This window comes from Amblyraja radiata, chromosome 5 (assembly GCF_010909765.2).
Source record: "Amblyraja radiata isolate CabotCenter1 chromosome 5, sAmbRad1.1.pri, whole genome shotgun sequence".
Taxonomy (NCBI): Eukaryota; Metazoa; Chordata; class Chondrichthyes; order Rajiformes; family Rajidae; genus Amblyraja; species Amblyraja radiata.
In genome coordinates this window covers 87,079,279-87,096,202 of record NC_045960.1, presented here as the reverse complement: position 1 = coordinate 87,096,202, position 16,924 = coordinate 87,079,279, and the positions used below count along the sequence as shown (strand labels likewise).

The window sequence follows — 16,924 nt, the reverse complement described above, 5'->3', positions numbered from 1 at the left end:
CTGAGTTTACAGCACAGCCATTCAGACAGTAGACCAGACATTTTGATTGAAATACAACAAACACTATTCAGAATTCAAATGATGAGGCTTACAGTCATATTTTTATGGGTACCAGCACACATTGGCATTAGAGGAAACGAAATGGCAGATAAGGTAGCAAAAGAGGTAACAAAAAGAAGTAAGATTGATTTAAGTATTAACATAGGTAAAACTGAAATCAAAGACATTATTAAGCAAAGACTGAAGGAAAGATGGCAAAAGCAATGGGAGGAAGAGCGGAAAGGACGGTGGTTCTACAGAGTCCAGAGGAAAGTGGGAGAAATGAGACGTGCAGGAAAAAACAGAAAAGAGGAGACAGTAATTTCAAGAATCAGATTTGGACACACTGGTCTGAACAGTACATGTTTTATAATAGGCAAGCATAATACAGGCAGATGTGAATACTGTGGGCAAGAAGAGACAATAGAGCATGTCATTATACATTGTGAGAGGTATGAGGAAGAAAGAAGACAAATGGGTGAACGATTCAGAAAGGAAAAAGTACAATTTGATTTAATAGATATTTTACAAAAGAATTCATATAAGTGCTATCAAATCCTATTGCTTTTTCTCAGGGTAACCAATTTGTTCAGAAAGATATAGGTTATTAGTATATAAGTTATAATGTTATTTGATCCACACTCCATACCAGTTGGTGGCGGTAATGCACTAAAAAGTTGTTTGCCAACCGCCAAAAAAAAAAACTACATAGAAGAAGTAGAAGACATAAAAATGCACTGCTAATGAAGTAAAAATGCACTGCTAATGAAGTAAAAATGCACTGCTAATGGTTGATTGGGTTGAAGTAAAAATGCACTGCTAATGAAGTAAAAATGCACTGCTAATGGTTGTTTTGGTGGAAGTAAATTGCACTGCTAATGGTTGTTTGGGTTGAAGTAAAAATGCACTGCTCATGAAGTAAAAATGCACTGCTAATGGTTGTTTGGGTTGAAGTAAAAATGCACTGCTAATGAAGTAAAAATGCACTGCTAATGAAGTAAAAATGCACTGCTAATGAAGTAAAAATGCACTGCTAATGAAGTAAAAATGCACTGCTAATGAAGTAAAAATGCACTGCTAATGAAGTAAAAATGCACTGCTTATGGTTGTTTGGGTTGAAGTAAAAATGCACTGCTAATGGTTGTTAGTGTTTAAAAAATGTTGAGCATCTCTCTCCTGTCAATCACACCGTAAAGGCCATACCTTTTCCGGTGGAAGGGGGAGGGATTATAAAACTCGGAAGTGTGGGTGTGGCTCAGTCTCTGTATGATGGGGGAGGGAGAGGTCACAACTCTGTCTGAGCTGTGAATCAACTGAACACACTGAATGTCTACTGAACTGTGTGTGGTTTTATGGTGGTTTCACCTTGCTTGGAATGAAACTGCATTTGAATATGGTGGCCTTGCACCCTGCATGAAATGGTATGAAACTGCATTTGAATGTGGTGTTGTTGCACCCTGCATGAAATGGTATGAAACTGCATTTGAATTTGGTGGCCTTGCACCCTCCTTGAATGGTATGAAAATGTACTTGAATTTGGTGGCCTTGCATCCTGCTTGAAGTGGTATGAAACTGCACTTGAATTTGGTAGTCTTGCACCCTGCTTGAAGTGGTGTGAAACTGCACTTGAATTTTGTGGCCTTGCACCCTGCTTGAAATGGTAGGAAAATGGATTTGAATTTGGTGGCCTTGCACTCTGCTTGAAATGGAATTTCAAGGAATAGCTGTGAGTCAACTGCCAGCCCACCAGCCGTGAGTGAGCTGCCAGCACATCAGGCTTGAGGGACTGAGCTGCCACCCCAAGAATCCATTTGGCCCACAATGTCCATACTAGCTCTCTGGAGACCAGTAGTCCCTGCAGCCAACAACACCCATACCAGCTCTCCAGAAAGCCCCCCCCCCCCCCCAAACTGGCCACCATTATTGGAATTGGTGGAGAGGTGGAATATTGCGTTGGGGGACCAGACCTCCCGTGTGAACATGGGACCCAACGGGTCCCACTTAGTCTAGTTAAAATGATATAAATAATTTGAATTGACTTGATTATTAGAAATATAATTATCAGAAAGCAGTTTCATATAATTAAAATGTTAAACTTAGTTTTATGTTTTTAAATTACTTGCGTTTCCATGCCTTTTCTGTTGCCTATATATACCGTTTAAGAAGGAACTACAGATGCTGGAAAATCGAAGGTAGACAAACGTGCTGGAGAAACTCAGCGGGTGCAGCAGCATCTATGGAGCGAAGGAAATAGGCAACGTTTCGGGCCGAAACCCTTCTTCAATCTGAAGAAAGGTTTCGGCCCGAAACGTTGCCTATTTCCTTCGCTCCATAGATGCTGCTGCACCCGCTGAGTTTCTCCAGCACTTTTGTCTACAGCCTATATATACCATTTGAATGAATGACTCATGATTCCTCTGGCATATATAATCTGATTAGAACAGCAGGCAGCGCTGAGCAAAAATCCCATTGTATTTCGAATCGTATTGAATTGAATTGTCTGATGGTTATTGACATATAATGCTATTGTTAACGTTTAGTGGTAATTTTAGTTTGTTACTTTGTGGCTTTAGACATTATAATGCAGCGCAGAAACAAGCCCTTCCACCCACTGAGTTCGCCATCACCACTACGCTAGCACTATCCTTGGACAATTTACAATTTTACCAGACCCAATTAACCTACAAACCGGAGCACCCGGATAAAACCCACGTGGTCACTGGGAAAATGTACAAACTCCATACAGACAGCACCCGTGGTTAGGATAGAACCCGGGTCTCTGGTGCTGTGAAGCAGAAACTCCCGCTGCACCACTGTGCCGCACCACTTGCCAGAACCAAATCATGATAAAAGTTGCTTTTTATTTCAACCACCATAGATTTGATCCATCTGACCATTGAGTCAAAAAAGCATTCCAAAAATAGAATAAAAGTGTCTGATGTGAATCTCGTCTGAGTGCACTACGTAGACTGGAATATGTAGCAAGCACTCGTACCATTAGGATTGGGATGATTTGTATCAAAATAGACGTCACTTTAATTTAATACTTGCACTGATTCTGTGTCCCTGACACACAGTTGCATTCAACTGGAACCTGATTTAAGCAGAGGCAGTAAAACAGCATTCTGGCAGTAATTTGTCGTTCATTGTGTCTTTCAAAGGCAGCTCTACAAATGCATTGGATTACTGAATTTACTTCCAATTATCTTGTGAAACACTACAGCAAATTAAAATATAAGCACACACTACAAATTCAGATTAGTTTACTGTCAAAAGCTTTGTTTCTCTTCCCACAGAGAATGCAATGAAATTCCCTGTTTAAATGAAGCTCAGAGTAAACAGTAAACATTTAAATGATAAATGCAATACATGTAATGACAAATGCAAAACGGCATAATGGTGCAATACTTTTGGTGCAATCTGGTGAGGAAAACATACTAAAGTATAATAACGGAATAAATGAAAGAGGTTGATTTAAGAGTATGTGCCCGGACCTGCGGGAAGGCAGTGTGGAAGAGATGAGCGGTTCAGGAATATGATAGCTATGGGGATGAAGCTGTTCTTGAGTTTTGAGATCTGAGCTTTGAAGATGCCTATCCTCTACCAGAAGGTAGAAGAGCAAAAAGAGATTGGCCAGGGTGGCCGGCATTCGTGATGATACTCCCAGCTTTCTTGATACAATAAACCATGAAAATGGACAGAATGGATTGAAGGAAGTGCCAATCCTGTGATAGGCTGGTCTGCAGATTCATGCGGTCAAGAGTGGAGCAGCTGCCACACCAAGCTGAGATGCTTTCTGTCAGAATAGCTGGAGAGGGGATTGTTTGGTGGGAAAGGATGAGTGAGCCATGGAGTTGCGGCGGGAGGGATCTCAGCATACGGTGGAATGGGGTGGGGATGGGAAGATGTGACTAGTGGTGGGATCATTTTGGCCGTGATGGAAATCTGCGACATATTTAGATGCATAGCAGATGTTGAGCAAAAGTTAGATGCGTGAAGGTGAATTGCACATTGAAATGTTTGGGCAAATTTCCCACAGAAGTTAATTAACCTAGGAATGATTTCTTGTGTGATCTAACATTTGCAAAAGGCTTTTTATGCTCAATTTACATATAACTACCAAATGTTATTGGTCCAATTTCCGGGCATCTCTTTGCAGTGTGTGATTCTGAAAACTAGAATGTAAAATAGTCTGTACTTGTATACTAGATATTGTCTGCATGATTGGTGTATGTGAGTGTGTAGTTCTCTGCTGGAGCCATTTGGGTTATAAAACCTGCGGCATTAAAACGGAAAGAAGCTGCCTCTCAGCACTGCAGAAATGCAGTAAAGGATTGTTGGCTTCAAGTTAAAAATTTTCACAGCAAAAATAGTGTCCTTATAAATCCATTTGAAAGGCAACTATCTGAGCAAGTGGAGATCTACCAATTGTTTCATAAAGCCAGACAGGTTCCATAGAAATGTTGCCAAAATTCAAGGATCAACATAATTATCCTGTAGTTCCCAAATCCCTTCTGTATGTCATCAGACAGGCGTGATATTGCTTTTACTAGGAAAACAAGGCTCTTCAAAAAATGCAGAGCTTATTTATGAATGCAGAGAAAATGTTGCTTGCAGGGGTATTGTTTGAAGAAAATAATTGTTTTTTACATATGAATATTTTTGACCAGTTGATATGAACAAAAAAAAAAACAGGCTTTCACTGTGCGTCGGTGCTAGATGGCTTCAGGGATTCTTTGACTTTTCACCCTCCTCTGGCTTTCCACCCTCTCTCAACCATTTTCATTACTAACGACCAACTTGACAATCACCATCTTGTCTTTTCCACTCCATTCATCCACTTTAATCTCACCCGTGTGCAGATTTCCACTCTCTATGCACCAATCCCAACCTTGTAATCAAGCCGACAGTGTTCTATAGCAGACCAATCTCTACCTTGTAGAGGCTTAGAGACAGCTTCCTCACACCTCTTCATACCTACCACTGCACCATAACCAACCATCAGGCTACTGTAATTCGCAAATCACCAATCTCATCACCTCCACAGCCTCCAAAGTAATAGTTTCCCAACCACATACTGCCCGTTTGTTTTTCATACCCAAGATTCACAAACAGGACTGCCCTAGTGGGCCTATTACATCTGCCTACTCTTCCCCTACTGGACTTGCCTCATACTTCAACTTGAGGGGCCTTGACCCGAAACATTGACTTTCATTTACCTCCACAGATACTACCTGACCCACTAGTACAACATTTTTTCTGTTTATGCTTCAGATTCCAGCTTCTGCAGTCTCTTGTGCCACCTTCTATGCAATACTAATCACAGATATCGCCACTTTCAGAGTGCTATCGACTCGCATCCTAGGATACTTCTGCACATCAACACTTCTAATGTTCCTGCCATTCACTATATATTTCCAACCAGATTTGGATTTCTATACAATTATATATTGTCTATATTTTTTTTAGTAGAAGTTCACCTGTACATTTTTATTATTCAATATGTTTTTGAAATTTATTGTAAAATAAATTAATGACAGTACAATTTTAAATAGTGTTTGAATGTGCTTGAATCCATGTGAATGTCAGAAACATTCATAAGTGCTATGATTCTGATAGCATTAACAATTAGCTGTACCTGGGACAGTAGGTTAACTGGTTGTCAAAGCATTCTATAGCCTTTCCCTTGTTCAAGCCGCACCACACATTTATCATTGACACCAAGAGAGTCAAATACACCATAGGACCACAAATAACATGTTTTAAAGACTAACATGCTGCTTGAAGATCTATGTGGGGTAATTGTGAACTCAACCTGAAATGTCACCTATTCCTTCTATCTAGAAATGGTGCCTGTCCCGCTAAGCTACTCCAGCATTTTGTGTCTATCTTCGGTGTAAACTAGCATCTGCAGTTCCTTACTACACATCAACCTTTGACTGCTCACCGCTTCCAAGAATTCTGAACCTATGAAGGAAAACATGCATGAATCTTGTAAATTTAGTCCAGCTCGGAGGTAGATGCTATAATTATATTTTTGGGTTTCTTTCTCTGGAAAGTAGATAAGACAAATTCCCATAAAAATTAAAACACTCAAATTTCTTGGAGACTAACTGGTTTAATTAAATTCAAGGACATTTTAACCATGGAAATGAATGGCAGATTCTTCCCCTTCATTGAGACCAGAATCTCCCATTTTAGTCAGTAACATCAGTTATTACTGAGTGTCCAACTGACAACATGTATCATTGAAGAACGTCTCGATCAGAAACATCACTCATTCCTTCTCTCCAGAGATGCTGCCTGTCCCGCTGAGGTACTCCAGCTTTTTGTGTTTATCTTCGGTTTAAATCAGCATCTGCCATTCCTTCTTACACAACATGTACTGTTTGTTCAGTTCAGCTTGAATATCTAGACCACCGATATGTATTAGCTGAATAGATTCCTAGCGTGTGCACTGACTTTAATTTACACATTTTCCAGAATGTGCTACTTCTCTCAATGCACTATTCAAATAATTTACTACCTACTTCTTTGTTTCCAGCTGGTTTTGTTTCTTTTCATTCATTTTCTAATTCAGGAAACATTGAGAATGCAACTCTGCAGGACATCTTCACACATCCTTAATTAAAGGTTTTTTATGTTCACATTTCTGTACAGAATCTGCTGAACACATTGGCAACTTATGTTTTGGGTTATTTGTGAATTGGCAGATACTTCAACTTAACTGTGATTTTGTTTTAAATATATAAACTTTTATAGTATCTTGCTCTCCACCATAAATTAGAGCACTGGCATGTACATGCACAAAGTACTTTCTCTTCTGTTGCTGCAGTCAGTCTGACTAACTCTGACAGTTCCAACCTGACTAAATGTAATGCTGATTTAGTAAAGCCAAATGTAGGCCCCTTGAAGACAGAAACAGGTGAAATTATTATGGGGAACAAGGAAATGGCAGAAGAGTTGAACATGTACTTTGGTTCTGTCTTCACTAAGGAAGACACAAAGCAATCTCCCAGATGTACTAGAGGACAGAGGAGCTAGGGAGACAGAAGTACTGAAAGAAATTTGCATTAGGCGATAAATCCCCAGGGCCTGATGGTCTGCATCACAGGGTACTCAATGAGGTGGCTCTCGAAATTGTAGACGCATTGGAGATCATTTTCCAATGTTCTATAGATTCAGGATCAGTTCCTGTGGATTGGAGGGTAGCTAATGTTATCCCACTTTTCAAGAAATGAGCGAGAGAGAAAACGGGGAATTATAGACCAGTTAGCCTCGCATCGGTGGTGGGGAAGATGCTGGAGTCAATTATTTAAAAAACTAATAATGGCGCATTTGGATAGCAGTCAAACGATTGGTCCAAGTCAGCATGGGTTTATGAAGGGGAAATCCTGCTTGACTAATCTTCTGTAATTTTTTGAGGATGTGTCAAGTAAAATGGATGAAGAAGAGCCAGTGGATGTAGTGCATCTGGACTTTCAGAAAGCCTTTGATAAGGTCCCACACAGATTAGTGGGCAAAATTAGAGCACATGGTATTGGGGCTAGGGTATTGACATGGATTGAGAATTGGTTGGCAGACAGGAAACAGAGTAGGAATTAACGGGTCCCTGTCAGAATTGCAGGCAGTGGCGAGTGGAGTGCCATCAGCATGGTGCACTGACAACAACCTGGCCCTTAACTCCAAGACCAAGGAGCTCATTGTGGACTACAGAAGGTCTAGGGGTGGCACGCACTCCCCCATCCATATTAACGGGAGGGAGGTGGAACGTGTTTCCAGCTTCAGGTTTCTGGGGGTCAACATCTCTGATGACCTCTCTTGGACCCACAATACCTCAACACTGGTCAAGAAGGCTCACCAGTGTCTCTTCTTCCTGAGGAGACTAAAGAAGGTCCATCTGTCTCCTCAGATCCTGGTGAACTTCTACCGCTGCACCATCGAGAGCATCCTTACCAACTGTATCACAGTATGGTATGGCAACTGCTCTGTCTCTGTCCGGAAAGCACTGCAGAGGGTGGTGAAAACTGCCCAACGCATCACCGGTTCCTCACTCCCCTCCATTGGGTCTGTCCCGAGCAAGCGATGTCTGCGAAGGGCACGCAGCATCGTCAAGGACTGCTCTCGCCCCAGCCACAGACTGTTTACCCTCCTCCCAGGCGCTACAGGTCTCTCCGTTGCCGGACCAGCAGGTTCAGCAACAGCTTCTTCCCCGCAGCTGTTACACAACTTAACTCTGCACCTTGGTGATTGCCAGTCACCCCCTCCCCCCCAGACACTCCTTCCCCCAGAAAAATTGCACTACTGCTACTGTATGTACATATATATTTTACTCTTCCATTATTCTATGTTCGCTCTTCTGCGTGAGATGCTAACTGCATTTTGTTGTCTCTGTACTGTACACTGCACAATGACAATAAAGATTGAATCTGAATCTGAATCTGATTGGAAGGACTGGGCTTGTATTCACTGGGATTTAGAAGGATGAGAGGGAATCTTATAGAAACAAATAAAATTATAAAAGGACTGGACAAGCTAGATGCAGGAAAAATGCTCCCAATGTTGGGGGAGGACAGAACCAGGGGCCACAGCCTAAGAATAAAGGGGAGGTCATTTAAAACTGAGATGAGAAAAAAAACCGTTTGCACCCAGAGAGTTGTGAATTTGTAGAATTCTCTGCCATGGAAGGCAGTGGAGGCCAATTCACTGGATAAATTTAAGGGAGAGTTGGATAGAGCACTAGGGGCTAGCGGAATCAAGGGTTTTGGGGAGAAGGCATGTACGGGTTATTGATTGTGGATGATCAGCCATGAATGGCGGTGCAGACTCGAAGGGCCAAATGGCCTCTTCCTGCACCTATTTTCTATGTTGCTATGATTTGTGGGTTGAAATAAAGCAGGATATAAAAGAGTGCTTCAAGCAAAACACAAAGGGTTTGAAAAACTCAGTGGGTCAGGCAGCAACTGTGGAGAGAATGAACAGGTGATGTTTTGGGTCAAGGCCTTTCTTTAGACTGATCCCGTCTGAAGAAGGGTCCCAGCCTGAAATGCCGTTGGGTCTGAAGAAAGTTCTCAAACCGAAATGATGTTTCTGTTCCCTCCCCAGATGCTGCCTGACCCACTGAGTTCCACCATCACGTTGTGTTTACTCGAGATTCCAGAATTTGCTGAATAAATGTTTCCATTTCTGAAAACTAACTACGCCTGAATGAATGTTTCCATTTCTGAAAATGTCTTGGAAAATGCTTTTAATTTGATGGTAGAATTAATGTAAAGATGGATTTTTGTATGTCGGTCCTTCTGTAATCGAGGGATCCATTGTACTCCATCAGCTGCAAAGATCTTAAAGAGGATCTGAGGTCATGAAATATATCCTATAAATAGCTCATGGACACAATCCTATTTGATACTAGACCAAGTGGGGACCCATTGGGTCCCGTTCCCCTTCTCTATTCCTTTGACAATTATCTATATTCAGTGACGTGAATTGCGTTGGTTTTAAACAGCTCTGAAAATCACATTAGAGATTGTCTTCACTTCTCACAAACAGTTTTACTGAAATAACAGCAGTAAAAAAAGGCCAGCGTCATCAGTCTTCTGGATCCATCAATATCCATTGACAATTGAGCTCATGTCAGGTGCCATATTTCATAGAAACATAGAAATTAGGTGCAGGAGTAGGCCATTCGGCCCTTCGAGCCTGCACCGCCATTCAATATGATCATGGCTGATCATCCAACTCAGTATCCCGTACCTGCATTCTCTCCATACCCTCTGATCCCCTTAGCCATAAGGGCCACATCTAACTCCCTCTTAAATATAGCCAATGAACTGGCCTCAACTACCCTCTGTGGCAGAGAGTTCCAGAGATTCACCACTCTCTGTGTGAAAAAAGTTTTTCTCATCTCGGTTTTAAAGAATTTCCCCCTTATCCTTAAGCTGTGACCCCTTGTCCTGGACTTCCCCAACATCGGGAGCAATCTTCCTGCATCTAGCCTGTCCAACCCCTTAAGAATTTTGTAAGTTTCTATAAGATCCCCTCTCAATCTCCTAAATTCTAGAGAGTATAAACCAAGTCTATCCAGTCTTTCTTCATAAGACAGTCCTGACATCCCAGGAATCAGTCTGGTGAACCTTCTCTGCACTCCCTCTATGGCAATAATGTCCTTCCTCAGATTTGGAGACCAAAACTGTACGCAATACTCAAGGTGTGGTCTCACCAAGACCCTGTACAACTGCAGTAGAACCTCCCTGCTCCTATACTCAAATCCTTTTGCTATGAAAGCTAACATACCATTCGCTTTCTTCACTGCTTGCTGCACCTGCATGCCTACTTCCAATGACTGGTGTACCATGACACCCAGGTCTCGCTGCATCTCCCCTTTTCCTAATCGGCCACCATTTAGATAATAGTCTATTCCTGTTTTTGCCACCAAAATGGATAACCTCACATTTATCCACATTATACTGCATCTGCCAAACATTTGCCCACTCACCCAGCCTATCCAAGTCACCTTGCAGTCTCCTAGCATCCTCCTCACAGCTAACACTGCCCCCCAGCTTAGTGTCATCCGCAAATTTGGAGATATTGCCTTCAATTCCCTTTTCCAGATCATTAATATATATTGTAAATAGCTGGGGTTCCAGCACTGAGCCTTGTGGTACCCCACTAGTCACTGCCCGCCATTGTGAAAAGGACCCATTTACTCCTACTCTTTGCTTCCTGTTTGCCAGCCAGTTCTCTATCCACATCAATACTGAGCCCCCAATGCCGTGTGCTTTAAGTTTGTATTCTAATCTCTTATGTGGGACCTTGTCAAAAGCCTTCTGGAAGTCCAGATACACCACATCCACTGGTTCTCCCCTATCCACGCTACTAGTTACATCCTCGAAAAATTCTATAAGATTCGTCAGAACCTTTCGTAAATCCATGCTGACTTTGTCCAATGATTTCACCACTTGTTTCTTGCTCCATAAACAAGATACATTTCAGTCTTAAGCACCCATCTGATTTTTTTAAAGTAGAAATACATTGCCATCTGACTCAAACACTACCGCCAACAGAAGATTAACTGATCATTCATCTGGATGCTTTTTGTGGGAGTTTAGTTTAGAGATACAGTGCGGAAACAGGCCCTTCGGCACACCGAGTCTGCGCCAACCAGCGATCCCCACACATTAACACTCCTCCACACACTAGGGACAATTTACACATTTATCAAGCCAATTAACCTACATACCTGTACATCTTTGGAGTGTCAGAAGAAACCGAAGATCTCAGAGTAAACCCACGCGATCATGGGGAGAACGTACAAACTCCGTACAGACAGCACCTGTAGTCAGTTTCGAACCCGGGTCTCCGGCGCTGCAAGCACTGTAAGGGCGCAACTCTACCACTGCGCCACCGTAACTGATGCAGAATGATTGATGTCAGTTCTCATGCCACCCTTACCTCTAAATATATTGCATCATGTGAAGTAATTTAAGGCATCCTTTGAAAATGGAACGCAGTATTTTTTATGTTTAATCTACACTAGGTGGATTGGACAGCATCAGTCTTTCTCCCAATCACAGGCTGTTTATATCACTAAATTGGTTTGTGATTACGAAGCAGGCCTTGACTTTCAACAGTTGCTTTGACATCAGTTATAAAATATCGATTGGTTATAAGCTTTACTTTTATTAATTACACATTTTACAACTCCAGTTTAAATGTGGCTGGTAACCTTTAATTTCTAATATGGTCAACATTTCATCTAACTCCGACACAACCTATTTGTGCTCAAAACTCTGCAAAAACTGGACACGATAGTGCTACAATTTTAGGCCCACCTTACTCACCATTGTCCTGTGATGTGCAGTAGCAGGTTTTGTTCAGATTGATGGTATATTTTACGTTTATTAACATTTAAAACTTAAATTAATTTAAAACAGAGCCCCCACTTGTCGGCCGCGCCTGCGCAGTTGGGGGAGGGTTCCCGTGCACGTCACAACAGGGATCTCTGTCATCACAATGGGAACCCCTCAGCCGTACCTGCGCAGGTGGGGCTTTTGCCAATTTTCAGATCGCCTTTTTTTTTTTTCCTTTCGAGTGTACTTGCCTGCTCACAATGCGGACCCAATGGCTCCATGGGTAAGATTTGTTCTATTTTACAAACACCTCCACGGGTCCTCTATTCACTTTATTAACTTTAACTTAATTTCTGCCGTCAACAGCACAACTTTGAACGCGGCAGTTGCGCCTGCGCAGTGTGGGTCCGCCAGCCGTGCATGCACAGTTTGGTGGAATATTGTGTTGGGGGAACAGGACCAACGGGTCCGCACTTAGTCTAGTATCAAATAAGATTATGTCCATGATACATTTTGCTTTTCCCAAGTTGAGTTATTACCATGGAGAATATCCAATTTGTATCAACAGTATCCAACGTATGCAAATAACGAAAAATGCAATAAAAATGGAAATCTTTGGAAACTGCATTTCATACGTCTGAAATAATAGTTTGATTGTTTACTACATGGATTTGTGAATAAACAACACCATGATTTTTGATTTGTTTTTGTTTATATTTCCTCCCTCTTGAAAGTCAAATAATTTGGCATTTTATTTCAAAGTTTATTCAATTTGCTAACTCTTGTGGGGCAAAATATAACATATTGTGCATTTTTATAGCAGTAGAAAATGCTAAACAATACCTATTCTGGTGTTTTGTGTGAAAATGGGGTAAAAATATATATATATTTTGCATGAAAATTATTTTATTAGGGTTAGCAGTAATGGTACTTGTAGCTTCCAAGCAACAGTCAATTTCCTCACTTCCAAGTAGGGCGGCACGGTGGTTGGTGTAACAGTACAGCTACTGCCATACAGCGGCAGAGCCCCGGGTTCGATCCTGAGTACGGGTGCTTGTCGGTATGGAGTTTCTACTTTCTCCCTGTGACCTGTATGGGTTTTCTCCAAGATCTTTCGTTTCCTCCCACACTCAAGACGTACAGGTTTGTAGGTTAATTGGCTTGGTATAAATGTAAAATTGTCCCTAGTGTGTCCAGGGTGGTGTTAATGTGACGGAATCGCTGGTCGGTGCGGACACAGTTGGCTGAAGGGCCTCTTTCTGTGCTTTATCGCTAAACTAAACTAAACTAAAGAAAGTTTGTGAACAAAATGTCCATTTTTGGAGTCTTTGGATAGTCCTTAAATTTGTGAATTACATAATAAGGTGAAAGCAAGCTGGCAGTCAATTGTACATTACTTCTGATCTTTACGTCCATCAATATTTGTGACCAGCATGGAGAAATAAACAAGGGAAGTGCAAACTCACTGACATAAAAGGTTCTTATCTACATTTGTACTTTCAGTCACACATTCTCACACATTTTTATTTTCTCCTTTGGTATATAGCTGACCAGACTGGAATGCTGTTTGTCGGAGATGCTGTGCTGCAAGTTAGTGAGATTTTTGTACTCGTTTTGCATTTTGTGTATTTAAGAGATGCTGTTGGCAAATCATTAGAGGAACTTATCTGTGGCATGTGTAGATATGACACGTTTTATTTAATTTTGCAGGTTAATGGCATTAATGTTGAAAATGCTACACATGAGGAAGTGGTAAGTGTTAATTAGTTTGTTACATTTTTTTTAAGATTTAGGAGGAAATGATAATTGTGAGTTTGTAGTAACATTTCTGTCAGTGAATATGGCTTAGTGACATATTGTTGAAGCAAGGTTTTATGCCACCGCAAAACGAGCAAACATGATTTATAATCAAATTCTTTAGTGATGTTCCAAAATTAGGGCTGTCTTGTTATGTCATACATCCATTTGCACTTGTTTTATTGATTGCAACACTGCCACCAAAATGGGACAAGACAGGACGTCACTAATCTTACAAATTGCCAGATAGTGAGTGCTGGAAATGTGAGAAACAAGGAAAAAGGATGATGGCTGATCGGACTAATGGTTAAATCCTGTCAGTTTAAGATGTAATAAATCAAATAAATATGTGGGACAAAGATTCATGGTTGAGAAAATAATGGTGTCACTTCAAAGCAAACATTGTTCTGTACAATTAGGACATTGTACGAAGAGAAGTTAGAGCGTGGGGGTAGTATCTCAACTCAAACTCATTTTTGTCACATATCCCTTGAAATTTAAAAAACAAGATCAGATTTTGTCTTGGACATTTAAATTTGTGTGTCATCCACAACCTTTAGAGAGAAACTAATTCAAATGTGAGAATATTCTTTTGTACAAAAGAAGCACTTTTGTTTTCATTTCCTAAGTGGCCCCTTTTTGCAATCCTTTCACATGGAAATGATTTCTTTATATACCCCTCGTCAAATCTTCCTAATATTTGAAGGATCTTAACAAAATAGTCTCACCTATCCCTTAGTTACATATCAGCCTTGCCACCTTTGTTTTCATTTATACAAAACCACTCATATCTGCAGCAGTTTAGAGCTAATTAATAACTTCTAACGAGCAATAACAATTATGTTGAAGAGAAAAAAGGAGTTGTGTGGTGCACAACCATCACAAGGATGTAACATAAATTACTCCTTGGCATGTTTATACTTGTGCAGCCTCAATGTCAACCATGAGATAGAAAGTAAATTATGAAACCATGAATTATTTTTAATCATATCTAAACTTATAGGAAGGATTTAGTACGTCTGCCTGGAATTTACAAGGATGTCCATTTGGTAGGTTAGGCCAAAATGAATGGCTGCTTTATTTTAATTTGTGAAATGGTACATGTGGAGTTTATATATTCTCCCTGTGACCATGCCAATTTCCTCCCGCTTCATCAAGTTCCTCCCACATCCAAAGGTGTAAATTAATTGTCTCTGTCATTTGCCCGTGTACCGGTGAGTGGTAAAATCTGGGGAAGTTAATGGGAAAGCGGGGATAATAAAATTGGATCAGTGTAAGGTTACTGTAAATAGGTATTGATGGTTTGCTAAGGTGAACTGTTAGCTAAGGTCAGAGAACCCCATTTCCATGCCATTGGCTGGTAAGCTACTTAATTGGAAGATGAGGTGCTCTTCCTCCAGTTTGCATGTGCTTACGCTGGTAAAGGAGGCCCAAAAACAGTGAGGCCAATATGACAATGGAAGAATAGTTAAAATGATTAACAGCCGGGAGATGCAGCAGCCCTAGATGGACCAAGCGCAAGTGTGCATCATAATGGTTGCCTAGTCTATATTTAGTCGCACCAATGTAAAGAGGGTTATATTGGAAGCACCAAATGCAGTAGATCAGCTAAAGGAGGTGCACGTGAACCTCCGAGTTGAATTACTTTAGCACTTTATGTATTATTTTTTTGTAAACCAGCTTCTGCAATTCTTTGCATCTCTATTATTCAGTATGTTGGTAGATTAATTGACTAATAGAAATTACTCTCTCATGTCGTTAAATGGCGAAAGAATCAAAGGGGATTCAATGGACATGAGAGAGAGATTACGTTGCTTGGGTTCCAAGAATGAATAGAGAGGGGAAAGGACTGATGGAAGTGCTCTGCTGGTAGCTGCATGGCTTTCTGCAGGTTGTAATAAATAGGTGATGTTGAAATTTCATGCCAATCCCAAACATATACTACAAAATGGAAATAAAAATCAACATTAAAAAAGCAGAAGTCAAAATAAGTAATTGAGACCAGTGGAATGAAGAGGGGGGGGTCCTGTGTGAAGAAGGAGAATCAGAACCTGAAGGCAACAATTCTTAACATGAGTTACGGAATGTTTTTTTTTAAATCAAACTGTGTGCAAGCTGTTTTGATTTTAATGCATTTCTTACCGATGTTATGAAAATGAATTCAAAGAAATAAGCCCCCAAACAAATCATAAAGTTGATAAATAAAAAGATAAGCAAATTAAGTCACCTACGGAATATGAATTTGCTTCCTTTTTGTTGATTTTATTTTTTTTAATCTATTTTAAATTAATGTAGTTGTGGGAGGTTTGCAGACATGAAGAAGAGGGATAAGGGCCTGTCCCACGATGCGAGTTTACCCAAGAGCTCTCCCGAGTTTAAAAAAAAAATCAAACTTGTGGGACTTCATCACGAGTATTTTTTTTACTCTTAGAAATATTTCACACTGTTGAGAAAACATCACAAGTTTCACGAAGTTACCGCGTTTCCTGAGTACCTGCCGTTAGCGTTACGAGCCGCTACAAGATGTCCACGAGCTCCGACGTACCCGCTACGTACATTCTACGTACTTACCACGTGTTTGATTTTTTTTTTTTTACTCGGGAGAGGTCTTGAATAAACTCACATCGTGAGTTGTAATAAATAGGTGATGGGAGGTCATTTCTTAAAATCAGAATCAGAATAGCACTTTATTTGCAAAGTATGTTTTGCCACATACGAGGAATTTAATTTACCAAGTCAGTCATACAAATAAAAATCAACAGATCACCCAAAACACATATTAATATGAACATCCACCACATTCCTCACTGTGATGGAAGGCAAAATAAAGTTAAAATCCCTTCCCTTTGTTCTCCCGCGGTCGGGGGCCTCGAGTCCTCCGTTGCTGGGACAATCTTGACTCCTGTAGCCGGCGGTATTTGGACCCTCCACGTCGAGGCGATCAGCTCCCGCATCGGGACGATCAGCTCCCGCGTTGGACGATCAAACCTCGCGTCGGGGCTGGTCGAACCTTCTGCGTCTTTGAAGCTTCCCAACTCTGCCTCTCCCAAGACTGCGAGCTCTTGATGGTAAGTCCGCAGGCAAGGGATCAGCTCCGATGCGAAGTCCGCGCCCCGCGTTGGGGCTCAAAGTCAGTCCAAGGAGGCCTCCAGCTCCATCGATGGAAGGCCGCAGAGTGCCCGGAGAATGCGATGCGGAAATCAATCGCATCTCTGGCAAGTTAATAACCTGAAAAAAGT

At 41.1% G+C, this 16,924-nt stretch overlaps 1 protein-coding gene across 1 annotated transcript in view; it reads left to right on the top strand.

The window, feature by feature from the left end:
• The window catches only part of sntg2 (syntrophin gamma 2), a 218,657-nt gene that overhangs the window by 56,022 nt on the left and 145,711 nt on the right, over positions 1 to 16,924 (top strand). The window contains exons 5-6 of the mRNA XM_033022079.1: positions 13,435 to 13,478; positions 13,599 to 13,640. Of these exons, the coding sequence (XP_032877970.1) occupies positions 13,435 to 13,478; positions 13,599 to 13,640 (86 nt within the window). The remainder of the gene's footprint in view (positions 1 to 13,434; positions 13,479 to 13,598; positions 13,641 to 16,924) is intronic.